The sequence below is a fragment of the Schistocerca americana genome, chromosome 8 (genome assembly GCF_021461395.2).
Source record: "Schistocerca americana isolate TAMUIC-IGC-003095 chromosome 8, iqSchAmer2.1, whole genome shotgun sequence".
Taxonomy (NCBI): domain Eukaryota; kingdom Metazoa; phylum Arthropoda; class Insecta; order Orthoptera; family Acrididae; genus Schistocerca; species Schistocerca americana.
In genome coordinates, this window is record NC_060126.1 from 378,709,438 (window position 1) to 378,736,084 (window position 26,647).

Below are 26,647 nucleotides of genomic sequence, written 5' to 3' on the forward strand. Positions count from 1 at the left end.
ATGGAAAAAACATCGTTGAACAACGGAAAAAACATCGTTGAAGATAGTAGGGAACTTCGAGAGTTACAAGCTGCTGTGAGCAATCATTATCAGCAGACACAGGTGAAAAGCTTCATGCGCGAGGAAGGCATCGACTGGCACCTCATTCCTCCTGCGTCACCACACTTTGGAGAAATATGGGAAGCTGGAGTGAAGTCCTTCAAGTACCACATCCGGCGAACGATGGGACCCATATGTCCAACTTTCAAAGATTTGACAACCCTGACTTGTCAGATTGAGGCTTGCTTGAAGTCTCGTCCTCTCGCGGCACTGTCTGGCGATCCTACTGACCCGCAAGCCCTCATACCAGGTCATTTATTGATTGGAACCGCAATCACAAAAATCCCTCAGCCAGATCTAGGTACAACCATCCTGAGCTTGCTCGGAAGGTGGGAACTACTGCGACAAGGCTTCCAAATCTTTTGGCGGCGCCGATCATCTTACTACCTGCATCATCTGCAGCAGTGGACCAAGTGGATGGTCCCCAGTCAGAATGTGCAACCTGGTGCGTTGGTCATAGTAAGAGAAGATCACCCGCCACCCTTATGTTGGAAGCTTGTCGTCATTGAAGGAGTACACCGTAGGAGCTATGGAATAGTGCGAGTGGCCACTATTCGCACACCGCAAGGGGTTTTCGAGAGACCAATCTGCAAGCTGTGTCCTTTACCGAGTGATGTGATACAAAAGTGAACCGAGTATTAGTGTTTTTTATTTGTGTGTTTTTCTCCTTTTGTTTTTTGTGTACCTTGCAGAAGACTCTGTGTATTTTTTCATGTTTTATATATTTGTTATGTGATTGTGATTTCGAGATAACCAGTTACAAACTCTATGGAAAGAATACATGATTAAAGGACGCAATGTTGTGTGCATTTACTTGTGTTATTTTCTATGACTTAGCTAGACTTGTGTTTCTTGTATTTTGTTGGAAAGAAATTAATATTTCTTTGGCGACCGGCGTGTTCGCTCTTTACATGTCGCTCAGTCTCTGGACAGTGCTGCCACTTCTGGAGGTATTTGTATATGAGGGACAGTGGTCAGTGGGCCACCCTCCCAAGGGGACCTAACGGGACACTCGCCGCAGCTAGGGAGAGACTTGCAACTGTGAATGGACACTCAGTCTGGAGGCTGTCGGACGTGGGGGCCCGCGCGACTCGTATGCTGAAAGGCGAATACGTATATTTACTTAGTGTGATTGTTATGATTAACAAGTGTTCCTCTACGTGTCATTCATTGCAATCCGAATGGATACGAACCGTTATATACACTACTGGCCATTAAAATTGCTACACCAAGAAGAAATGCAGATGATAAACGGGTATTCATTGGACAAATATATTATACTAGAACTGACATGTCATTACATTTTCACGCAATTTAGGTGCATATATCCTGAGAAATCAGTACGCAGAACAAACACCTCTGGACGTAATAACGGACTTGATCACCTGGGCATTGAGTCAAACAGAGCTTGGATAGCGTGTACAGGTACAGCTGCCCATGCAGCTTCAACACGATACCACAGTTCATCAATAGTAGTGACTGGCGTATTTTGACGAGCCAGTTGTTCGGCCACCATTGACCAGGCATTTTCAACTGATGAGAGATCTAGAGAATGTACTGGCCAGGGCAGCAGTCGAACATTTTCTGTATCCAGAAATGCCCCTACAGGACGTTACACATGCGGTCGTGCATTATCCTGCTGAAATGTAGGGTTTCGCAGGGATCAAATTAAGGGTACAGCCACGGGTCGCAACACATCTGAAATATAACGTTCACTGTTCAAAGTGCCGTCAATGCGAACAAGAGGTGACCGAGACGTGTAACCAATGGCACCCCTTACCATCACGGCAGGTGATACGCCAGTATGGCGACGACGAATACACGCGTCCAACGTGCGTTCACCGCGATGTCGCCAAACACGGATGCGACCGTAATGTTGCTGTAAACAGAACCTGGATTTATCCGAAAAAATGACGTTTTGCCATTCGTGCACCCAGGTTCGTCACTGAGTAAACCATCGCAGGCGCTCATCTGTGATGCAGCGTCACGGGTAACCGCAGCCACGGTCTCCGAGCTGATAGTTCATGCTGCTGCAAACGTCGTCGAACTGTTCGTGCAGATGGTTGTTGTCTTGCAAACGTCCCCATCTGTTGACTCAGGGATCGAGACGTGGCTGCACGATCCGTTACCGCCATGCGGGTATGATGCCTGTCATCTCGACTGCTAGTGATACGAGACCGTTGGGATCCAGCACGGCGTTCAGTATTACCCTCCTGAACCCACCGATTCCATATTCTGCTAACAGTCATTGGATGTCGACCAAAGCGAGCAGCAATGTCGCGATACGATAAACCGCAGTCGCGATAGGATACAATCCGACATTTATCAGAGTCGGAAACGTGACGATACGCATTTCTCCTCCTTACGCGAGGCGTCACAACAACGTTTCACCAGGCAACGCCGGTCAACTGCTGTTTGTGTATGAGAAATCGTTTGGAAACTTTCCTCATGTCAGCACGTTGTAGGTGTCGCCACCGATGCCAGCTTTGTATGAATGCTCTGGAAAGCTAATCATTTGCATATCACAGCATCTTCTTCCTGTGGGTTAAATTTCGCGTCTGTAGCACGTCATCGTCGTGGTGTAGCAATCGTAATCGCCAGTGGTGTAGTGTTTTAAATTCCTGGTCCCCCGGTAAAATTGACGACTCAAATTTCCGCCTGCTGGTGCTAACACATAGCACTGGATATAGTAATGTGTCTGCCAGTACGTGGGGTCTGCCTGGTCTAAGTGTAAATGTGGTTGCTTCTTCGCTTTTCCACTTCGCAATCACATCGCCATCTGTCGAGCTGGTTACTTTTAGAGGGTTTGAATATGTCCGCTATGGATTTATTATTCAAGTGATATCCAATGGCTAGACCAAGTTCGAAATTACTGAGGTCACGTGGCCAACCAATTCTGCTGTTACTGCTTCTCTACAGACAACACTGAAAGGTCTCAGTTGGATTCCCTTCATGTTAATTTCATGAACTGTTGTCATTTACGGCATACATTCCACTTCTAAATTTACAGTGGTGTTTTTGACTATCTGGGAGGAGATTGATCCGTGGAACGTGTTACGTTTACACGTAAACAAGAAAGATCTGTCACACTACTACACTTTAAAACACAGTTTATATGTAATTCATGTCACACAGTCGCATATGGAACCTACATCCGCTTTGTTTTATATAGTGTATATGATAAGATACTGACATCCCCCTTCCCTTCTGTGTGAAAGGATGAATAAGCAAATGTATTTCTAGTTGCATGCTTGATGGTAGCGGACAAGCCCATCTGCTAGAGAACAGTAGGAGCAACGAAGGAACAGGTAGGTACACTTTCTAAAAGCAAAGAGGTTTCTATTCTTGGTATGGTCCTGTCCATCCCTTGTCATGTTGGTATAGGATGCTGCCTCTCCGGTCACTTTCGATCGTATCTGTGAGGCACCCTCGGTAGGGGGCCCACGCCAGTTGGTCTGCAGCGATCGTCTGAAGTGGTAAGATCTCCGGCTAAGCGCGACTCTGCTAAGTCTGTTGGACAATGGATTTCTTAAGTTCAGTCTAAGTGAAAATTTAATTACCTTTGTTTCCGGTTTAGACATAAAATGTCTTCTGTTATCTCAAATTGCAACGCAGTGTAATTTGGGTGTGAAGTTCAGAATACCTTCCAGTAGTTTGCTTTGTCACTACTTTGTGAGCAAAGTGGAACCACGTGTTGATCATCCATAACTCTAACTAAGATCATCAATCTTAAATGCGAATGTGTGTGAGATTATAACGTCTCGTCTTGACAATATCTTTCAATATAGCAACTTTTCTTTATGTTCAACGCACGTGGGGTGTACTTTGTGAGACCAGTACCACATGCTTATACAACTGTTTGACCCATCAGGTTAATAGTATGACGATAGAAACCAGTTCGAGGTTTTTCTTTTGTAAATTGCGTTTGGATGTAATTTATTTTAATTATCAAAATTATTGTGGAGTTACACTATTTGTGTAAACCAAGTTGTCCACGTGAAGCATGTGGTGTAGTCATCAAAGTAGCCCTCAGCTATTCTTTTCGAGAAGATTTCACGGACAACTAGTATGAATTTAGCATACCAGTGTGCGGTAATTTCATGACGGACAGGATTGCGCTACGACTTCTTTTGGTGAAAATTTAATCGGTTGTTTCTGGTTAATTTCCTCTTGCACATGTTTCAGCATTCTATGTGTGTTATTGTATGAAGGCAGTGTTGTATGCAGTTTCCCAATCTTGGCTCCATATTTGATGTGTTCTGTAGGATTACAAACCCACATTTTCACAATCCTAAATAAGGCACCAGTTTAGTTATGAATCAAGTTTAGTATGCTGAAATTGTAATGGAACAATGATCAATGTTAAAATAAATGTCCAAATATAAATTGATTTATTTCTTTTTATTTAAATTCTCTTTATATATATATATATATATCCCAGGTTGTCATAAGATGACTAAAAGATTATAATTAATGTTAGCCTGGTTGGCAATTTGGTAAACTAGACTGTATACCTGGCGAAACAGTTGCTCAGTAATGCAAGGATAACTTCCCCAGAAAGCTCACAGCTTTTAACCCGCTTTTATTATCTTGAATATCAGCACCGTTTCCAGAACAACTTAATGCATCAACCTTACAACTCCATATCGCCGCGTCCTTTTAAACTGGTGGGTCCGCCTCTCGTGACACTTATTGGTCACTTCCAAATTACGTAGAGGTGTCCAAATTCTTCTGATCAGATAGGGTAGGCAACAAGACGTGTCGGGTCTCAGCGACACATATAAGGGGAATAGGGGGTGTCACGTGTGATTAATGCGACGGCAGAGCCGGGCAGACGCCAGAGGGAAGGCGCCTCTGGCCGACACTTTGGTCTGGCGTCCAGCCCAGCCGTGATAAGACGGCGGCCGCTGCGAGAATGGCGACTGGAGGCCCTGGAGCGTGGGAGGCGGCCGATAGCCGCGGGCAGGCAGACGAGCGGATATTACGGCCGACACTGTGCGTCTGTGGACGGTGGACGGTCCTAGGTCAGTACGGCCACCGGGCTGGAAAGAATCGCCGTGGATCCTGCTGCCACGGAGGGAGATGTGGACTTAGGAGGTTGTAAGGTTCCGGGCTGAATCCTTGTATTAGTGCCACTTAAAGTTTGCGTCACAACCGGATGTAGTGAAACATTTCCTCACCCAGTAGATAGTGCGCAGTGTTCCTGACCTACCTTGTTTCGCTTATTCAATATTGTCTTCTCGGGAGCTGCGTCCGTCTCTCCCAAATCACACTGCAATTAAGAGGCCAGGATCCTAGATTATGTTTTCCAAAATCAAATGTTTCGACCTTATTCATTGTTGAACACTTATGACAACCACAGTGCAATTTATTTGTTATCACTCACACACAAATATTCATGTGGCCAGGCCTCTTACACTTAATAATCGTCACATTAAGTACGTCAAAAACTTCCAGTCTTTAACAATGTTCACAATACGCGTTAAATGTTCAAAGCCGAATACAATTACACATTTTTGGTACCGACCGGAAAAGTTAAGCTTCTGTTTCAAGTATTATCACATCACATTCCGGCACCGACTTGCCGCCCTTTTGCTCCATGAGAATCTGACCGAGAACTAACTGAGAACTGCACCAGCTGGGACCTTACATAGACAATTGCTTGAATATTTGACTGTGTCTGTTAATATATTATAGTTTATAGTTTCCCAGGGCTAAAATGATCCTTTCTAATTGGTTTTGCAGTTAACTATTGGGTTTTATTACTTAAATAACATGAGTGAGCTGTATCAATTTAAATACGCAGAACTAACTTATGCATCCGCAGTGGGAATTCCCGACTTATAACCATGGCAGCCCTCTTGAACAATAATTTTTACTTATTCATATTTACTTAATTCTTAATTAATACACTTACAAAGTTGACACTGGAGTTATTTTACGTAGAAAAATATAGGTAGCAAAAGTATCAAAACAGTTCTCGGAATTATTCAGTAGTTTGGTCACAATTGGCACTGAAAGTCATACAGGCTACAGATTTCAAGTCTTAATCTCTATTCAACTAATAGCCTTTACGTTAATTTAAACACTTTGCTGAAATCAATAAAATTTAGGCTTCCATTTGGATGCAGTCTTATAGCTGAATTCGATCTATTAGCTCACTCGAATTTTACTTAATATGTATTGCACAATATACACTATTGTTCATAACTTTTAATAGGATGCATTTCCAATAGAGCTAATTAGCTCATTACTTTCAGAATAGACATCAGAATGTACTAAAATAATAGATTTTACTAGGGGAATTGTATTTAAACTATTTCTGAATTCTGTGCTATGAGGCTGAATGTCACAGAACCTGTACTCGGAATCTGAGTAGCGAAAATAAAAAAAAAGTTCATTGCTTAACTAAGTTACTGAAGGAGTGTAAAACCAAAACAGGACAGCAGTGGGCAACCCTGCTTCGTTACAAGGTGGGGTTCGAGTTCCTCCTCACGGTGTCTCTTTGTGCGTCTGGTGGAACAAGGGAGCATTTAAGGATTTTCTTGAGGACGCCGGGTGGATTGTGGGCGGAATGGGCAGAATAGTATTGCTTGCTATTTTCATTTCAGTTTCAGATTAAACAATCTTTTCTTCCAGAAAACTGCAGCCGAAATGGCCTTGTTATATAATCTAAAGATACCTTATGGTGTGCAAGGTTCATCCAGCAGGCGATACTGAAGTTGCTGACTCAAATGTCCATTTTTGCCATACTTGAACATAGCACCCGCTGCATCTGGGAAGACAGAAGGTCCCATTTACGAATTTTGGTCTTACAGATCTCATTCTTTTGAAAGGCCGCCACTCAGGGCAAGGGTGTTCAATGTCAGTGGCTGGATCTTATGTGGTGAGGTGCAGCAGCTAACGATGCAGAGAGTGAGGGTTTTTACCTGCTCCCACAACCGGCTGGCGCCACATACGAGCGGCACAACACCCACGCACACGACAGCATGCATTGCATAATATGTTCCAAAACTCCACTCGTAAAAACAGGATTTTTCCGGGAATCATATCTCGGGTACCATCGGTGACAGAAAGGTAGGGTCAAGAGTTTTGTGAGCTTGGGACTATTCATATAGCTAATAGAAGGATTATTTTACTGTAACTATCCTACAGTACAGGGTGTCCGCCCCGGTAGCTGCGTTGTGAGCGTGACGGCATGTCATGCCAAGGGGCCCGGGTTCGATTCCCGTCTGGGTCGGAGATTTTCTCCGCTCAGGTACTGAGTATTGTGCTGTCCTCGTCATCGTCACCTCATCCCCATCGACATGGAAGTCGGTGATGTGGCGTCAACTCAAAAGACGTGCACCAGGCGAACAGTCCACCCGACGGAAGGCCCTAACCACACGACATTTCATTTCACAGTACAGGGTCAGAGTTTGAATATTACGCACTTCTCCATCTAAGACAAGTGGAGCAATACGCTTGGTTGTTTTTGCGTTATATGAGGTCTATGATGAGCCTGAAGGGGTTTATGGAGGCACCATTTGGTTCATGGATGATTCCTAAGAAAACTCGAAAAACATGGTTTTTGGGTACCTGAAGAGAGGCTCAGATTCCAAGACGACATTCAGAAAATGATTGAAATTTTTACGACATGGTCCTAAGATTTCGCTCTCGTGAAACCTTGAAAATTTCCTTGATCTTTCTATTCGTTACCGATGTAGAGAGATCAAAAGTTATCCTACCTGTACATATTCAATACACACATAAAATGCGGTGTGAGTAAAATCCAAATAATAAGTAACCGAAGCAAATCGCTAAAATTTTAATGGTGTACTTTCTAGGAATCTATTTGGAACTTCCATCTTTCCGTTTTCAAAAGTATTTATCCGTTATCGAGAAACACGCCGAAACGGTTTCTGGGAACGAAAACCGAGATACGGATGCCAAGAAGTCTATCCACAGCAAATCACGAAAAGATCCTGACTGAATAATGGGATACAGGCTGCCTCATTTTGTCTTCTCCAGCACCTTTAAGAGTTTCCTTAAAAATTTTGACAGCCGCTTTTTTGTGCTGTGAGAAGAGACAGTGCGAAAGAGAGGAAAAAGTAAAAGCTAATGGAGATGGTAGGCAATGGTTGTGGTACAGAAAGAGCGAATGAGACAATGGCAGTGCGAGAGAAAGAGAGGAAAACAGTGGAAGTGGAACACAGTTTAATGGAACAGAACAGTTGCTGGAAAAAGAGTGAAGGAGATACTGCCAGTCGGAAAGGAATAAACGGAAGGAGAAAGTGAAGGCGGGTAAGAGCCAGTGATAATGACAAACAGACTCTGTGATAATGACAACGAGGTAGACAGAGTTAGTGTTAGTGAGAAGAGACAACAACAGTAGGAAGGAATGAATAAGAAAGCAGAAGTAACAGATAGCAAGAGGGCGACACTGGCAGTGAGAGGAGACAGTAAAAGTACGCCAGAACGAAGGAGACTGTACAAGTACGACTGAATTAAGTAGTCTGTGGCTGTGAGCCACAGGAGAGAATGGCAGTTAGAGTGGCACAGTGCGATAATGACAATGAGTTGGGCTGAATGAGTGAGTGAGAATGGGTAAGTCGGAGTGGATGGGTATAAGTTACTTACAGCGATAGACTAGTGGTGTGAACGAGCTGTAGTTAGGAGAGCTCGTGGGAGTGAATGTAAAAAGAGCACCAGTACATTCACATCCCAAAATTAATACGAAATTTTTTAAAGTTGCTGTGGAAGGTAGAATGAGGCAGTTGGTACCCCACTTTTCAAACACAAGCTTTTAGTGCTCAGATAGGAGCGTTTTTCCACTGGTCGTTAATATTCTCCAACTATTCTTCCATCTTTTCCCTTAAATTACCAAAACCTTCTGCAAAGTACCTTACACACATTTCAATGAACAGCTGGATTCTGAATCTCTTTGTGAAGCTTGTATTCTGTATGCTCTGATACTACGTCTTGGACTATCGGTATTTCACAGAGTTCAATATTTGCTTAAATGTAAGCAGATAAATGTTTGTGTGGTGCGTCATGCTTTCGGACTGTGCCAAACTAGTAACTATCGGTTTTGCTCAAGTAAAGGGAAAAGATACATTGTTACAGCAGGAGGACGACCAGGTTTTCCAGTTCTGCCCACAATCTTACCACCCAGTGGTTGTGATCAGCACCCGTTACGACTTGAGTTCTTCGCATGAAGATCTTCCTAGTTCGGTGGCATCTGCCGATAGGCTTTAATCTATTCATTGGTTGACAGGAATCGGTTTTCATCTCCATCCTCTCGACATCAGACTCAGCATCACGGCGCACGTGAGGGGCTGCACTACCAAGGAATACGCAGAGTTTCTGCACTGGTCTAGAAATAATTGTCTCCGGTTAATCGTTTACTACGACTTCCACCTTCTTAAACAACGTCCATACAGAACGACTGCAATTGCGAAACTTTGGTGCTTACGCTTATTTCCTCTCTAGCAATCAGAACTCCATCTTATTGAAAGTAGGCACTACCGCTACCTCTAATACGAAGTAACAGTTTTCTCAAGAGAATCTGTGTGATTGCCTCACGTCTTGTGGACTGGTTCAGCGGCCAAATCACCTAATTCGCTTCAAGAAAATCATATTCATCTAACTGCGTGTGCCATGTGCACAGCTCAGTCTCTTACAAAATGACGAGATTTGATCATGGGATAGACAGGACTTTGACTACGGAAAATTATGCAGAGGGTGTATAGAATCAGAGAAAACTATTTAGAATAACTCTACAGGGAGACCCAAAAGTCCATTAACTTTTGAAAATTCAATAATTCTCGAAATAATGTACGTAGACTGATGAAAACTGACATACATACTTCAAATGAAACAAGGTCTTCATGAAACGACATAAAGTGCACAAAATGACCAACAGAACAAACAGGTGGCGCTTCTTATGATATGAAAGCAATAAATTGCATAACAATTGATTTGTAGCAAAGACGATGTTTCCTAGTAGAAATGATCATATTGTCGATCGTCATTCATCAATAATACTTTTTTGGCTGCGGGACAGTATTGTAAGTATGGTGAGAAATTACCGTTGGATGTTGTCTTCTAGCTAATGATGTCGGACGATCGAGGTAAGCACGAGATAACCACACTACTGGCCATTAAAATTGCTACACTAAGAAGAAATGCGGATGACATACGGGTATTCATTCGACAAATATATTACACTGGAATTGACATGTGATTACATTCTCATGCAGTTTGGGTGCATAGATCCTGAGAAATCAGTACCCAGAACAACCACCTCTGGCCGCAATAACGGCCTTGATACGCCAGGGCATTGAGTCAAACAGAGTTTGAATGGCGTGTACACGTACATCTGCCCATGCAAGTTCAACACGATACCACAGTTCATCAAGAGTAATGACTGGCGTATTGTGACGAGCTAGTTGCTCGGCCACATTTGACCAGACGTTTTCAATTGGTGAGAGATCTGGAGAATGTGCTGGCCAGGGCAGCAGTCGAACACTTTCTGTATCCAGAAAGGCCAGTACAGGACCTGCAGTATGCGGTCGTGCATTATCCTGCTGAAATGCAGGATTTCGCAGGGATCGAATGAAGCGTAGAGCCACGGGTCGCAACACATCTGAAATGTAACGTCCACTGTTGAAAGTGTCGTCAATGCGAACAAGAGATGACCGAGACGTGTAACCAATGGCACCCCATACCATCACGCCTGGTGATACGCCAGTATGGCGATGACTAATACACGCTTCCAATGTGCGTTCACCGCGATGTCGCCAAACATGGATACGACCATCCTCATGCTGTAAACAGAACCTGCATTCATCCGAAAAAATGACGCTTTGCTGTTCGTGCACCCAGGTTCGTCGTTGTGTACTCCATCGCAGGCGCTCTTGTCTGTGATGCTGGGCCAAGGGTAACCGCAATCATGGTCTCCGAGCTGATAGTCCATGCTGCTGCAAACGTCGTCGAACTGTTCGTGCAGATGGTTGTTGTCTTGCAGACGTCGCCATCTGTTGACTCAGGGATCGAGACGTGGCTGCACGATCTGTTACAGCCATACTGATAAGACGCCTGTCATCTCGACTGCTAGTGATACGAGGCCGTTGGGATCCAGCACGGCAATCCGTATTACCCTCCTGAACCCCCCCGATTCCATATTCAGCTAACTGTCATTAGGTCTCTACCAAAGCCAGCAGCAATGCCGCAATACGATAAACCACAATGACGATAGGCTACAATCGGGCCTTTATCAAAGTCGGAAACGTGATGGTACGCATTTCTCCTCCTTACACGAGGCATCACACCAACGTTTCACCAGGCAACGCCCGTCAACTGCTGTTTGTGTATGAGAAATCGGTTGGAAACTTTCCTTATGTCAGCACGTTGTAGGTGTTGCCACCGGCGCCAACCTTGTGTGAATGCTCTGATAAGCTAATCATTTCCATACCATAGCGTCTTCTTCCTGTAGGTTAAATTTCGCGTCTGTAGCATGTCATCTTCGTCGTGTAGTAATTTTAATGGCCAATAGCGTAATAAACACATAGATTATGGTTTAGGGACCTGGGAGGGCAAGCATGATTGAAGCCGTGGCTGCTCACGCGACCCTTGCCAAACAAAGAAGTACGCGAGAGATATTCCACACGTGTAGTAATATGGGACAGAGAGACATCCTCCTTAAAAGTCGTACCTACGAACAGGAGTTTATAAGCTACGTTACGGATAATGCGATTCTGTCCCGTATCTACGTGCCCTGCACCCGTCACGCTGACAGTTTGAAAAGCAACACAACAGTTTTAGAATTTTCGGTAGCTCAGATTCTGAAGCATTGAGTGTTGACAGTCTGTCGTAATGTGAAATGGAGTTTCAATGGTCCAGCGCTATCTGTTCGCAGGATACTGCACTCACTTTCAGTTTCAGTATAACCCATGTTACACTACTGGCCATTAAAATTGCTACACTAAGAAGAAATGCGGATGATAAACGGGTGTTCATTGGACAAATATATTACACTAGAACTGGCATGTGATTACTTTTTCACGCAATTTGGGTGCATTGATCAATTCAAATAAGTACAAAGAACAACCACCTCTGGCCGTAATGTTCGGCCTTGATACGCCTGGGCATTCAGTCAAACAGAGCTTGGATGCCGTGTACAGGTACAGCCGCCAGGCAGCTTCAACATGATACCAAAGTTCATCAAGAGTAATGGCTGGCGTATTGTGACGAGCCAGTTGCTCGGCCACCATTAACCGGACGTTTTCAATTGGTGAGAGATCTGGAGAATATGCTGGCCAGGGCAGCAGTCGAACATTTTCTGTATCCAGAGAGGCCCGTACAGGACCTGCAACATGCGGTCGTGCATTATCCTGCTGAAACGTAGGGTTTCGAAGGGATCGAATGAAGGGTAGAGCCACGGGTCGTAACACATCTGAAATTTAACGTCCACTGTTCAAAGTGCCGTCAATGCGAACAAGAGGTTGAAACCTTCCCTTAGAAAAATTTATGAATGATTGTGCTGATAAACCCCTTACGTTATTTGATTTTCAAACAGCTGAGCAAAACTGAACGTACTCAGACATTTATATCCTAACTTATTCTGATCAACACTAAACTGACACACAATATTTTTAGCGCAACGCAATCTGACTTTCAATAATCCCTACAAAAGAATGGCCCTGACTAACAATAACCTATACCTTTCATGGATCACTTACTTCACAAAAATCTTCGATACTCGAACTACTGCAATACAGCGAGCGCCAATAGTGCCAGCTAAATAATAGATCCTAACTACTGGAGGCACTAACTACTGATAGGCATAGTTAGCAAATGAAATATTTTGTAGAGAACTAACAATGTATTTACCTTAGTAATGATCAAAAGTCATCATATATATATCTTCATGATATACAATATTACAAACTTACTCTTTCTGATGGACACACGTTTAGATCGTCCGCTCTCAAAATTCTGCCATCTCTCTTCCCACATCTACCACTGCTGGCGGCTCACCTCCAACTGCGCAACGCTACGTGCTGTTCACATCCACTGCCCAATACTACAATAGCGAATGTTACAACAATGCCAACCAGCCACAGACTTCACAAAGCACAGCCAGTGATTTTCATACAGAGCGCTACGTGGCGTTACCAATATAAAAACCTAAACAGCCGACTTACAAGGTGACCGAGACGTGTAACCAATGGCACCCCATACCATCACGCCGGGTGATACGCCAGTATGGCGATGACGAATACACACGTCCAATGTGCGTTCACGGCGTTATCACCAAACACGGATGTGACCATCATGATGCTGTAAGCAGAACCTGTATTTATCCGAAAAAATGACGTTTTACCATTCGTGCACCCAGGTTCGTCGTTGAGTACTCCATCGCAGGCGCTCCTGCCTGTGATGCAGCGTCAAGGATAACCGCAGCCGTGGTCTCCGAGCTGATAGTCTATGCTGCTGCAAACGTCGTCGAACTGTTCGTGCAGATGGTTGTCGTCTTGCAAACGTCTCCATCTGTTGATTCAGGGGTCGAGACGTGGCTGCACGATCCGTAGTTACAGCCATGCGGATAAGATGCCTGTCATCTCGACTGCTAGTGATACGAGGCCGTTGGGATCCAGCACGGCGTTCCGTATTACCCTCCTGAACCCACCTATTCCTTATTCTGTTATCAGTCATTGGATCTCGACCAACGCGAGCAGCAATGTCGCGATACAATAAACCGCAATCGTGATAGTCTACAATCCGACCTTTATCAAAGTCAGAGATGTGATGGTACGCATTTCTCCTCAAGCATCACAACAACGTTTCACCAGGCAACGCCGGTTATCTGCTGTTTGTGTATGAGAAATCGGTTGGAAACTTTCCTCATGTCAGCACGTGGTAGGTGTCACCACCGGCCCCAGCCTTGTGTGAATGCTATGAAAAGCTAATCATTTACATATCACAGCATCTTCTTCCTGTCGGTTAAATTTCACGTCTGTAGCACGTCATTTTCGTGGTGAAGCAATTTTAATGGCTAGTAGTGTACAATTTAACACTAACACGATTACCTCAAAGAAAGGGGGAAAATGCTCTGCTATTAAGGTATATGGCGATGTGCCCAGTGAATTAGAAATAGTGGCCGTTAGATAAAGAAATTTAAAAAAGGATTAAAGTAATTTTAACTTGGTAGGTCCTGCTGCTTTAAACGATGATGATGATGATGATGATGATTTGTTTGTGGGGCGCTCAACTGCGCGGTTATCAGCGCTCGTAAAAATTCCCAACCTCTGCTCAGTCCGTTCTCGCCTCTTTCAGGAATGAAGATGAAATGATGGGGACAATACGAACAACCAGTCATCTCGAGGCAGGTCAAAATGCTTTAAAGCGACGTCTCTGTACAGATAATACTTATGTTAGTAAATCATTGACGTGCTCCTCATCATATGGAGATATCCCACCTGATCTTTGGATAATGACAGTAAATAATCAGCATCATGGCCTTTCAAGTGGATAATAGAAATAGTCTTGTCCATCCAACTGCAAGGAAGTAGTAGTTTTTGCCTTTTCTTTCGTACTACACACACACACAGGCGCACACAAACACACACACACACACACACACACACACACACACACACACACAAATACGCAGCCACGATTGTACGCTGAGTGAAGTATTTATAGAACGACGTACCAGCAGCAGAGGAAAAGTCCACACAATCTTTCTGTGAATTTTCATAACTCTGCTGCAATTCGTTGCCGGCATATTGTGCTCGGCATTTCAAATGCATCAGTGAAGTTCAACAAACACGAACTCGTTCTGCGCCCAGAAGGTACACAAAGGCCATGTTACTGCTTCAATATTCCGAGCTGTTGTGTTTGCTTTGAAGTTGCTGTACGCTGGAACTTTGTTTTCTGTGGAATGCATTTTTCCATTACTAGTGTGAAGGAATATGCGCAGAAGTAATTTAAAAACCTCCTAGCAATATTACATCGCGCTTGTAGTGCTTTCCGTCTTCGATTTCAACCGGGCAGGATTTTCAGTAACTCGACACTAAATCTCGTTACGATATGAAATTAAAGCTTGTCGGCGAAATTAGATTACTTAAATGGTAAACAAAGTGCGAAAACGTAATTAAGTAGATTACAAATAGCCGTAATTGTTGGAAGCCAAATACTTGCTTATATTGAAAAAGTAATAAACGAAAATTTTTTGATGTACCTTAAAATGGCGTGTCGAATGTTTAGTGGATGTTTTTCCAATTAAACTACTGAGCCTCGGCTCTGTCGATATTATTTCACGTCAATCAATTGTGTTCTTCTGGATGTGGAATTATGTTAAAATTTTTAGCATTAAATTTGACTGTAATAATAAAGAATTCAAAACGTCTTTTTCTGCTGTTGTGTACTGTATTATTGTGTAAGTATCGAATAACTAGCATTACTTGTATTGAAATGGTTTTAAAATAATCACACTTATTTCTGTTTTAAAGAATTGCATTTTTTAAGTAGTCATACATCTCTTTACTTTGCAGTTTTAGTGATATTGGGAACTGGATACCCGCTAAATAGCTCACAAACTGGCTAAGCCTTAGGAATATGAGCTAGTTACAGTTCCTAGAGATACGGTGTGGGACGGTCACATATTACCTGTCATAGAAGGTATAGGGAAAGCAGATCTAGAATTTTTTGTAGTTAACTATTGTAAAGCCACCATATAGCATATCACAAATCAATACGGTAAACGTTACTCACGAATACTTACAACAACATATTTCGGTACTGCGTTATCCCATTATCAAATACCGAAACACAAAGAAACAAATCAATGCATCGCAACACTGCACACTCTGACAACTACGTAAATATTTTTATCGTCCAGCAGTATAACAAACATTAAAGCTTCTATGCCATTAGTCACCGTCGAACGTAAAAAGCCAGAAAAAAATGGTTCAAATGGCTCTGAACACTATGGAACTTAACATATATGGTCATCAGTCCCCTAGAACTTAGAACTACTTAACCCTAACTAACCTAAGGACAGCACACAACACCCAGCCATCACGAGGCAGAGAAAATCTCTGACCCCGCCGGGAATCGAACCCGGGAACCCGGGCGTGTAAAAAGCCAGAAGTAAACACGCAGAGTCAAATATGAAAATCTTCCTTGAACATCGCATGATGGCGCATCACACATTCACAGGGTTCGGTCTTGATTTAAGCGCAGCTGCATTCACCTACCAAAGATAATACAGTAGTGGCCATTAGAATTGCTACACCAAGAAGAAATGCAGATGATAAACGGGTATTCATTGGACAAATATATTAAACTAGACCTGACATGTGATTACATTTTCACGCAATTTGGGTGCATAGATCATGAGAAATCAGTACCCAGAACAAGCCCCTCTGGCCGTAATAACGGCCTTGATACGCCTGGGCATTGAGTCAAACAGAGCTTGGATGCCGTCTACAGGTACAGCTGCCCATGCAGCTTCAACACGATACCAAAGTTCATCATGAGTAGTGACTGGAGTATTGTGACGAGACAGTGCTCGGCCACCATTGACCACCCTTTTTCAATTGGTGAGAGATCTGGAGAATGTGCTGGCCAGGGCAGCAGTCGAACATTTTCTGTATCGAGAAGGCCCGTACAGGACCTGCAACATGCGGTCGTGCATTATCCTGCTGAAATGTAGGGTTTCGACGAGATCGCATGAAGGGTAGAGCCATGGGCCATAACACATCTGAAATTAACGTCCACTGTTGAAGGTGCCGTCAATGCGTACCGAGACGTGTAACCAATAGCGCCACATACCATCACGCCGGGTGATACGCCAGTATGGCGATGACAAATACACGCTTCCAATGTGCGTTCACCGCAATGCCGCCAAACACGGATGCGACCATCATGATGCTGTACACAGAAACTGGATTCATCCGAAAACATGACGTTTTGCCATTCGTGCACCCACGCTCGTCGTTGAGTACACCATCGCAGGCGCTCCTGTCTGTGACGCAGCGTCAAGGGTAACCGCAGCCATGGTCTCCTAGCTGATAGTCCATGTTACACTCCTGAGTGCACCGATTCCATATCCTGCTAATAGTCATTGGATCTCAACCAACGCGAGCAGCAATGTCGTGACACGATAAACCGCAATCGCGATAGGCTACAATCCGACCGTTATCAAAGTCGGTCAACTGCTGTTTGTGTATGAGAAATAGGTTGGAAACTTTCCTCATGTCAGCACGTTGTAGGTGTCGCCACCGGCGCCAACCTTGTGTGAATTCTCTGAAAAGCTAATCATTTGCATATTAGAGCATCTTCTTCCCGTCGGTTAAATTTCACGTCTGTAGCACGTCATCTTCGTGGTGTAGCAATTTTAATGGCCAGTAGTATATTGGGATATGAGTTTCTGAATAATCTGTCCGTTGTTCAGCATCTACAATACGTCCAAAATACAGGGTGATTATTATCAACGTTTAAAAACCAGTGAGTCGACTTAGATGACGCTGAGTCATGTAAGATAATATAAGAGGCATGGCGTCGCACCTGTCGGGAAACACCCATAAAATGTATGACAAATGTTGAACATGTAACACCATCACTAGGCGTACCTTGTAGCAAGTGCAGCGTCTGGACCAATCGGTCTGTCGCATGTGATCATCTCAACCCAAGTCAAGTAGTTAAGGCTCCGTGATTCTGGGCCTACGTGCGCGAACTCAGCGCGTTTGTCTCAGCATTAGTCTCCCGTACGGCAGGAAATATTTTTTTCATTACATTATTAATTATCTGTTTGCATTGAGGTATGATTTTTTTATTTTACTTACCGGTCTCGCGGTCACCGCTGGTTTATTTCAAAGTACAGTAACACAAAACCTATCGTATTGCGTCACATATAAATAAGTACACGCTTCCGAACTACGTTCATATCAGTAAATGGCTTACGTTTTCTTTTCTAATAATGTCTGTAAACAAAACAAGGGTCAAAAGGAAAGAAACACAAAATAGTAACAGCTAACTTGGTTACAGCGAGGACAAAAATTTTGTAACGTCTACGTTTAAAACTGATCATATTCACTAAATGATTTCGAAATTTGCACAGTTTACTCGCATGTGAGTATTGCATCGCTCAATCACCCCTTCACGCCCACGTCCAACCGCCGCACATGCGGTAAGGTATGTCTTCCGGCGACGTCACATGTTCGCCGTTTCCTATCAATTTTTGGCGTATTCCCCTACATTAGCGACCCCATGTGTCCATACGAAATTACTTGTCGCAGTGTCATCTACGTCGTTTCCAGTGTTTTAAAACGTTAATAAGAATTCCTTTGTACATTATGAATGCGAAAGTGTATGTGTATGTTTGTTACTCCTCCACGCTGAATCGGCTGGCCGGAATGTAGTTGTGTTATACCCTGAATTAATACTCAGGATACTTTTAAAAGTGTATAGTACAATATATGTATTGGTTTTAAGAAGATAACGCGAAATGTAGAACAGTAATTATTCATAGAAAAAGCTATTTGCTCTTTAACTTTTGACGTGTTTCTCACTTATTAAAATATTTGTCTTATTTAATATGTTCTACGTAATACGCTTCAACTTTATGAATGCAATACTTGTACGAAGATCAGAGTGTTTAATCCATACTTCCAAACAAGCGTGTTGGAATTTAGCCACTGCCCCGTCAGACTTACCTTTCCGTTTCCGAGGAGCTTGAGGTTCACAAAGATGGTGGCATTTAAATTCTGTTCGACAGAAAGACGTCGCGCTATTACATATAGAACGTGATAGGCTTTCAGTGAGACTGTGTTTGATCATCATATGCGAGCGTGTCCTTTGGTTATAGGCACACATGTGAACACAGATAATGTTGTTGCACGTACAAATATTACAAAATTTGCGCTGTACCGAACTAGAAATTGCTTATCTTTTTTCTTCGTTGTGTTAGTGCGTTTGTTGCTCCTTCATACTGAAACGGCTGGACGTGTTTGGATGAACTTTGCCATGGAGATAGCCTATATACTGAATTAAGACATAGGTTACAATTTTATTTTGAAACACAAGTAAGATCGTTAATTTTAGCAGAGATTAGGTTTTCCTTAAGGGGACACGTTCATGAAATTTGCGAAAATGACAGTTTTCAGTTTGTTTCTTTATTTACAAGTAGAGCTCTTGGGCAACAAGTTACTAAAGTTCATATGATGAATTCCCTTCCGAAGTGCCTGAAAATAATTAAATGTATGACGCGACCTTCCCGCCACTCCAAATTTTTGAAGCAATAAATAACGAACCCGTGGATTACTTTCAAGCAAACGTACACGGGATCCAACTATAATGCTGTGATATAAACTGAAGCGCCAAAGAAACTGGTATCCGGATGCGTATTCAAATACAGAGATATGTAAAGAGGCAGACTATGGCGCTGCGGTCTGCAACATCTATGTAAGATAGCAAGAGTTTGGCGCAGCTGTTAGATCGCTTACTGCAACTTCAATGGCAGGTTTTGAAAATTTAAGTGACTTTGAACATTGTGTCATAGTCGTCGCACGAGCGAGGGACACGGCACCCCCGAGATAGCTATGAAGTGGCGATTTTCCCCATACAACCATTTAATGAGTGTACCGTGAACATCAGGAATCCGGTAAAACACTAAATCTCCGACGTCGCTGTGGCCGGAAATAGATTCTACAAGAATGGGCCAACAACGACTGAAGAGAATCGTTCAAGTGACAGACGTGCAACCCTTCCACAAACTGCTGCAGATTTCAGTGCTGGGCAGTCAAAAAGTAGCAGCGTGCGATCCATTCAATGAAACATCATCGATATAGGCTTTCGGAGCCGAAGGCTATCTCGCGTACCCTTGATGACTGCACGACACAAAGCTTTACTCCTTGTGTGGGCCCGTAAACACCGACATTGCACTGTAGATGGCTGGAAACACGTTGTCTGGTCGGACGAGCCTCGTTTCAAAGTGGATCGAGCGGACTGTCGAGCGAGTCGTATCTGGTATGGAGACAACCTCATGAATCCATGGACTCTGCATATAAGCAGGGGACTGTTGAAGATGGTGGAGACTCTTTAATGGTGCGGGACGTGTACAGTTGGAGTGATATGGGACCCCTGACACGTCTAGATACGACTCTGATAGGTGGCAAGTACGTAAGCATCTTGCCTGGTCACCTGCATCCGTTGGACTTGGGCAGTTCCAGCAGGACAATGCGACAGCCCCCACATCCAGAATTGCTGCAGAATGACTCCAAGATCACTCTTCTGAGTTTAGACACTTCCGCTCGTCATCAGAGACTCCATACATGAACATCATTGAACATAACTGTGATGCCTTGCAACGCACTGTTTCGGAAGGGAAATCCACCTCCTCATACTCTCACGGATACATGGACAGCCCTGTAGGATTCATGGAGTCAGTTTCCTCCAGCACTACTTCAGACATTAGTCGAGTCCTTGCAACGTCGTGTTGCGGCACTACTGCGTGCTCTTGGGGACCCTACATGATATTAGGTAGGGGTAACACTTTCTTTGGCTCTTCATTGTATACTCTTCGGTTTTATAGATTATCTGTGAATCTTTTCCGTATTTTAATTGAATCATATGGAAACGAAGCCTTAAAACCTCCTTTTCATCTGCTGCAGTTCTCAGGATTGCAACGTACGATGCAGTTTCTGTATTTAATGACGGGAACGTAGGGAGGATGAAGGATTAGACAGGATCGTGCTTAACATAGGAAATTTAACTGTGAGTGTCTCGAGGAGAACACATTTACAGCGCCTCTCTGCCGCTCAAAAGTCATTTGAAGACCTGGCAATGGAAATAAGGCAGAAAACAAGAAAGCAGAGGAGAATCCTTGAAGATATGGAGAACACTGTGGACAAATCGGTGGCCTTCTGAAGATGTGACGTAAAAAAAGCGTTAGGTTGAACATGAAACAGCATAATTTCAAATAAAGCACATTTCAGCCGTCTAGATTTCTAAATTGTTGTTTTATTGGGCTACCAGTTTCGGAGATATTCTACGCCGTCTTCAGGGGCCCAGAAACTAAAACTACTTCTGCGGGTCTGAATATTGCGTAGTATATCGCCGGAACTGGTAGAGCAATAAAATATTAATATGGAAACTTAGACAGCTGAACGGTGTTTGACTGGACATTCTGTATTGAACAGCCGAGACGCTGCAACCATCTATGAAAAGATGGACATACACAGACTTTAAATTGCATTTCCTGAATATTAATTTTCTTCATCTTTACCGTTTCCTCAGTATCTATGAGAGCTAGAATTATGAAATGTTTTACACTTATTTCTATAATCCCAAAGTAAGTTGCCACAAGAGTAAATCTTGAAATTCTGTTCGTAAGCAATGATAATGGGCAAAGTGCTTGGAATTTTACATGAATTTTATAGTACGTTATGTTATGGTATGTTAACCGGGGACATAGAAACAACGGAGAGGCTCCGTCCCCGCCGCAGCCGCGGTGGTCCGCAACCCCACACGAATACCACTTCACCTCTCCGCCACCCCACGCAGAACTCAGGGTTATTGTGCGGTTGACCCCCAGGGAACGTCTCACACCAGACGAGTGTAGCCCCTGTGATTGCGTGGTAGAGTAATGGTGGTGTACGCATATGTGGAGAACTGGTTTGCGAAGCAATCGCCGACATGGTGTAGCCGAGGCGGAATAAGGGGAACCAGTCCGCATTTGCCGAGGCAGATGGAAAACCGCCTAAAAACCATCCACAAACTAGCCGGCTTACCGGATCTCGACACAAATCCGCCGGGCGGATTCGTGCCGGGGACCAGCGCTCCTTCCGCCTGGAAACTTTTGTGGTATAGTTACAGTATTATAATTAAAAAACTGTTAGAATTCTCCTTTTTTGATATATTCAAAGAAACCTCGTTAGAGTAGCTCACTATATGCAAAGAGATTAAACAGAGCAAATTTTGTAAAAATCTCTTGACTAATTCTTAAATACCATAAAAAATTAAATATATATAATCTAAGGAACTTAATAGTAAATGTGTTAATTTCATGTAAAGCATGGCACAAAATTTCACCGCCGTATCTTCGAATTTGTTGATTTTGTTGCGTCTGTTAGAAAGTGTATGTTTTCTCCATGAAGCAAACGAGTGAGTTACTAACGACATGTATTCTGTCAGCTTCACTCATCGGTTTCATTTTTCTTCTGAACTTCTGTTGTGGTGCATAGATGTGGATAGTGTTCAGATGGTTCAAATGGCTCTGAGGACTATGGGACTTAACATCGGAGGTCATCAGGCCCCTAGAACTTAGAACTACTTAAACCTAACTAACCTACGGACAGCACACACATCCATGCCCGAGGCAGGATTCAAACCTGCGACCATAGCAGTCGCGCGGTTCCGGACTGAAGTACCTAGGAACGCTCGGTCACTATGGCCGGCTGTCGATGGTGTATTTCGAAGTTAACATATCTTTATAAATAGACTACTGGCCATTAAAATTGCTGCACCAAGAAGAAATGCAAATGATAAACGGGCATTCATTAGACAAATATATTACACTAGACCTGACATGCGATTACATTTTCACGCAATTTGGGTGCATAGATCCTGAGAAATCAGTACCCAGAACAAACACCTCTGGCCGTAATAACGGCCTCGATACGCCTGCGCATTGAGTCAAACAGAGCTTGGATGGCGTGTACAGGTACAGCTGCCCATGCAGCTTCAACACGATACCACAGTTCATCAAGAGCGGTGACTAACGTATTGTGACGAGCCAGATGCTCGGCCACCGTTGACCAGATATTTTCAATTGATGAGAGATCCGGAGAATGTGCTGGCCAGGGCAGCAGTCGAACATTTTCTGTATTACCAAAAGCCCGTACAGGACCTGCAATATGCGGTCGTGCATTATCCTGCTGAAATGTAGGGTTTCGCAGGGATCGAATGAAGGGTAGAGCCACGGGTCGTAACACATCTGAAATGTAACGTCCACTGTTCAAAGTGCCGTCAATGCGAACAAGAGGTGACCGAGACGTGTAACCAATGGCACCCCATACCATCACGCCGGGTGATACGCCAGTATGGCGATGACGAATACATGCTTCCAATGTGCGTTCACCGCGATGTCGCCAAACACGGATGCGACCATCATGATGCTGTAAACAGAACCTGGATTCATCCGAAAAAATGACCTTTTGCCATTCGTGTACCGAGGTTCGTCGTTGAGTACACCATCGCAGGCGCTCCTGCCTGTGATGCAGCGTCAAGGGTAAACCGAGCCATGGTCCATATTACACTCCTGAACCCACCGATTCCATATTCTGCTAATAGTCATTGGATGTCGACCAACGCGAGCAGCAATGTTGCGATAAGATAAACCGCAATCGCGATAGGCTACAATCCGACCTTTATCAAAGTCGGAAACTTAATGGTATACATTTCTCCTCCTTACACGAGGCATCACAACATCGTTTCACCAGGCAACGCCGGTCAACTGCTGTTTATGTATAAGTAATCGGTAGGAAACTTTCGTCGTTTTAGCACGTTGTAGGTGTCGCCACCGGCGCCAACCTTGTGTGAATACTCTGAAAAGTTAATCATTTGCAGATCACGGTATCTTCTTCCTGTCGGTTAAATTTCGCGTCTGTAGCACGTCATCTTCGTGTTGTAGCAGTTTTAATGGCCAGTAGTGTAGTTGTTTAACCACGGGTAACAACACCGAAACTAGTTGTGGAATATTGTCGTATTGTCAGGGAGCACTCCGAACGACAGTTGAAGAAGAGTGGCAAACGCACGTGAGGAGTTGTTTGTTGTGGCGGAACGGAATTGGGACTGCGGGCCCCGAGCAGCGTGCGCGGACGCAGAAGTCGCGTCGCGCTGCCAGCCAGATAATCCGATTGTTAATCAGGCCAGTTAGCGGCGGCGCTGCGCGCGTCAGCAGAATTACGTTCCCCCGGCGGCAAACAGCGCGCGGCGCGCTGTTGTAAGGTGGCGGTGCTGTGCCCCGACCGTGTCCCCGCGAGATAACAGCACAGCAGACCACTGGACACCGGCCGCTGGTGGCCGGATATTGCAGATCCCGGCCGGCCCGGGGAGTCCCCGCTCAGCAAATCTGTCCGCCTCTGGCTTGCGGGCTTAGCGCGGACCGGCTAGCAGCCGGCCAGCGGCTTAGGCAGCAAAGCTAGCGGCGGCGGCACTGTGCGGCGAGTACGGACAGCGCAAACACGGCGGCAGTGGTGGCGAGCGCGCGGCGCGGCTCACTGTGCCAGCTACTCTGGCCACTGTGAATCACGAGAACAGTGAACGGTGGGCTGCACTGGTGGATGAGACTTATTTGTATGAAAAACCTGCATAAGAAGGGAAACTATCTCGCAAGTAATATTTTATTTTGGAACCAGTCTGACAGGAGTGAAAGATTCCGTCTGTCACCAGTCTTGTGCACCTCCATCGTATATAAAGTAAGGAGGCCGCGTCAGAGGCACTGAATGAACGGAGCTATCTGCGTTCACAATGATAGTGTAGGGTGTATAGCATACACAGATGGTTTGGAATTCTAGGAAATAATTTAAAAAATTGGCCAAGTATCAGTAGCACTCGCGCTCTGGGAATTCCGAACAAACTTAATGCTGTACATGCATAGTTCATCCATCCTGGTAACAGAGAATCTCGACGACTTTTGTCTGTTATCGATAACGATATTGGCAAGATATTGGTCCCAGGAATTCCAAGACTTTCGACAATGTTTTAATTTAAGCATTAAGTTTAAATTTTTGTATGATTTTGCATTTGTTAGTGCTACTGTAGCACCATAGCTTACACACTACATACATTTTGATCATTCATTTAGCTTTCTGTAATTAGTGTACGATTAATTCCATACTGTAATGAAGTGTAATCTCTGTAATACGCACAATATGAGCAAATGATCTTTTGCCTTCCTCATATAATATCTTTATCTTTAAAATTAAATAATTTTATTTAAATAATTTTGTGTAGAATTACCAATATATGATAATGTTCTCTTTTATATAAAAGGTTTTGTTTGCTGTTATGTGAAGTGCTGACCTTCACTTACGGTTCTTAGTTACTCTGTATGTAAAAGGTGTTATGGTTCCCCTCGGGAACGGAACTGTGTAGCGCGCGCAAATTGTGGTTAGCCTAGGTAGAAAAGGTGGAACCAAGAGTTAGTTTGGGACGAATCACCAAACTACCAACTGCACATGTAAAAGTTGTGTATTGTGCTGCTTCCGAGAGAGGCTTTTCCTAACGCTTTCCAATGCCTGGGATGGATGGATAAAAAGCTGGAACTATTCTGGAATTTGTACCTATCATCGCCACCAAGAAATGACAGAGTCCAGTTTTCTACCTGTAAATCCACCTACCAACATACAATCGCCACCACATTGCGCAATCACTGTAATGGAACACTATAGTAATGTACAGTGAAGGATCAGCTCATAGGAAGTTATAGTGTACTCAAATAAAAGGTAAAATTAGACTGAACTCTTGTACCTACCGTGAGTTAACCTTAGTCACACATCCACTTACGGTCCCTCCCACTCTAAAGTGTTTGCCGAGTGTCCTTTATTGAAGGCATATTAAAATTAATATGGCAACAGAGTTTGCTAAAATTAATATTGTTTGTTGAAAGGATCTTACAGATATCTCAAATTTGTCTTTCACTGCAGTGAAAGTTCAGAACTGCAACTGTGAAGAGTTATATGTTCATGCTTGCTAAGTGCTTGTTGCTCTAGTGTATTGAAAGTGTGTTTAGTTTACTCTGCTACAATGGTCAAGATTAAGGGCTCCCCTTCCATCGAAAGAAGTTCAGATGCACCAGGTTACCTAATTATAAAAATGGGTCAAATGGCTCTGAGCACTATGGGACTTAACTTCCGAGGTCATCAGTCCCCTATAACTTAGAAATACTTAAACCTAACTAACCTAAGGACATCACACACATCCATTCCCGAGGCAGGATTCGAACCTGCGACTGTAGCGGTCACGCGGTTCCAGACTGTAGCGTCTAGAACCGCTCGGCCACCCTGGCTGGCACTTAATTATAGAAAGTTTCAATTACTCTTGCTATTCAAGTCAAATTGTCAATAATATTGGGTTCCTCTTGTGTATTAAAAGTGCATATTAATGTTGTAACAGGATCAACAACTTGTCTTTTGTGCTTATGCTAGGCAACAAGTAACCGAGGAACCACTATCTATGAAAACAGCAACTTCTTCATTAAAAGGACAGTGAGAAGTAATTTGCTAGTGAACTCCATTTAATTTTCATTCTAAGTAGAAAGGTGTTTGGTAGTGAGAGAATTAATCTATGTGCAGTAACTAAATTTGCTGTGAAACATATCCATATTTCATGTCAGTTAGGAATCTGTTTGAAAAGTAATACTAAGCCTACGTCCAATTTACGATTCTACAGTGAATATTAATAGTAGCGTTATTGAGACCATTCAGTTTGAATAAATCCTCAAGGTAGTAGTGTGTTTTGTTATCTGTTATATTTATGCAAATGGTTTGTTTAATCT

The 26,647-nt window shown here is 43.6% G+C and overlaps 1 protein-coding gene across 1 annotated transcript; it reads left to right on the forward strand.

The window, feature by feature from the left end:
• On the forward strand, positions 1 to 24,135 carry LOC124545868. The gene is made up of 2 exons (XM_047124828.1): positions 1 to 544; positions 24,017 to 24,135. The coding sequence occupies exons 1-2, from the start codon at positions 1 to 3 to the stop codon at positions 24,133 to 24,135; spliced, it is 663 nt and encodes a 220-aa protein (XP_046980784.1).
• Positions 24,136 to 26,647: the final 2,512 nt, after the last annotated feature.

Bases quoted from the DNA above. Each gene is read 5' to 3' on its own strand.
- LOC124545868 (XM_047124828.1), top strand. From the start codon at position 1: ATGGAAAAAACATCGTTGAACAACGGAAAAAACATCGTTGAAGATAGT. The intron at 545-24,016 runs GTGCGTTGGTCA...ATTGTTAATCAG, and splicing joins CAGTCAGAATGTGCAACCTG to GCCAGTTAGCGGCGGCGCTG.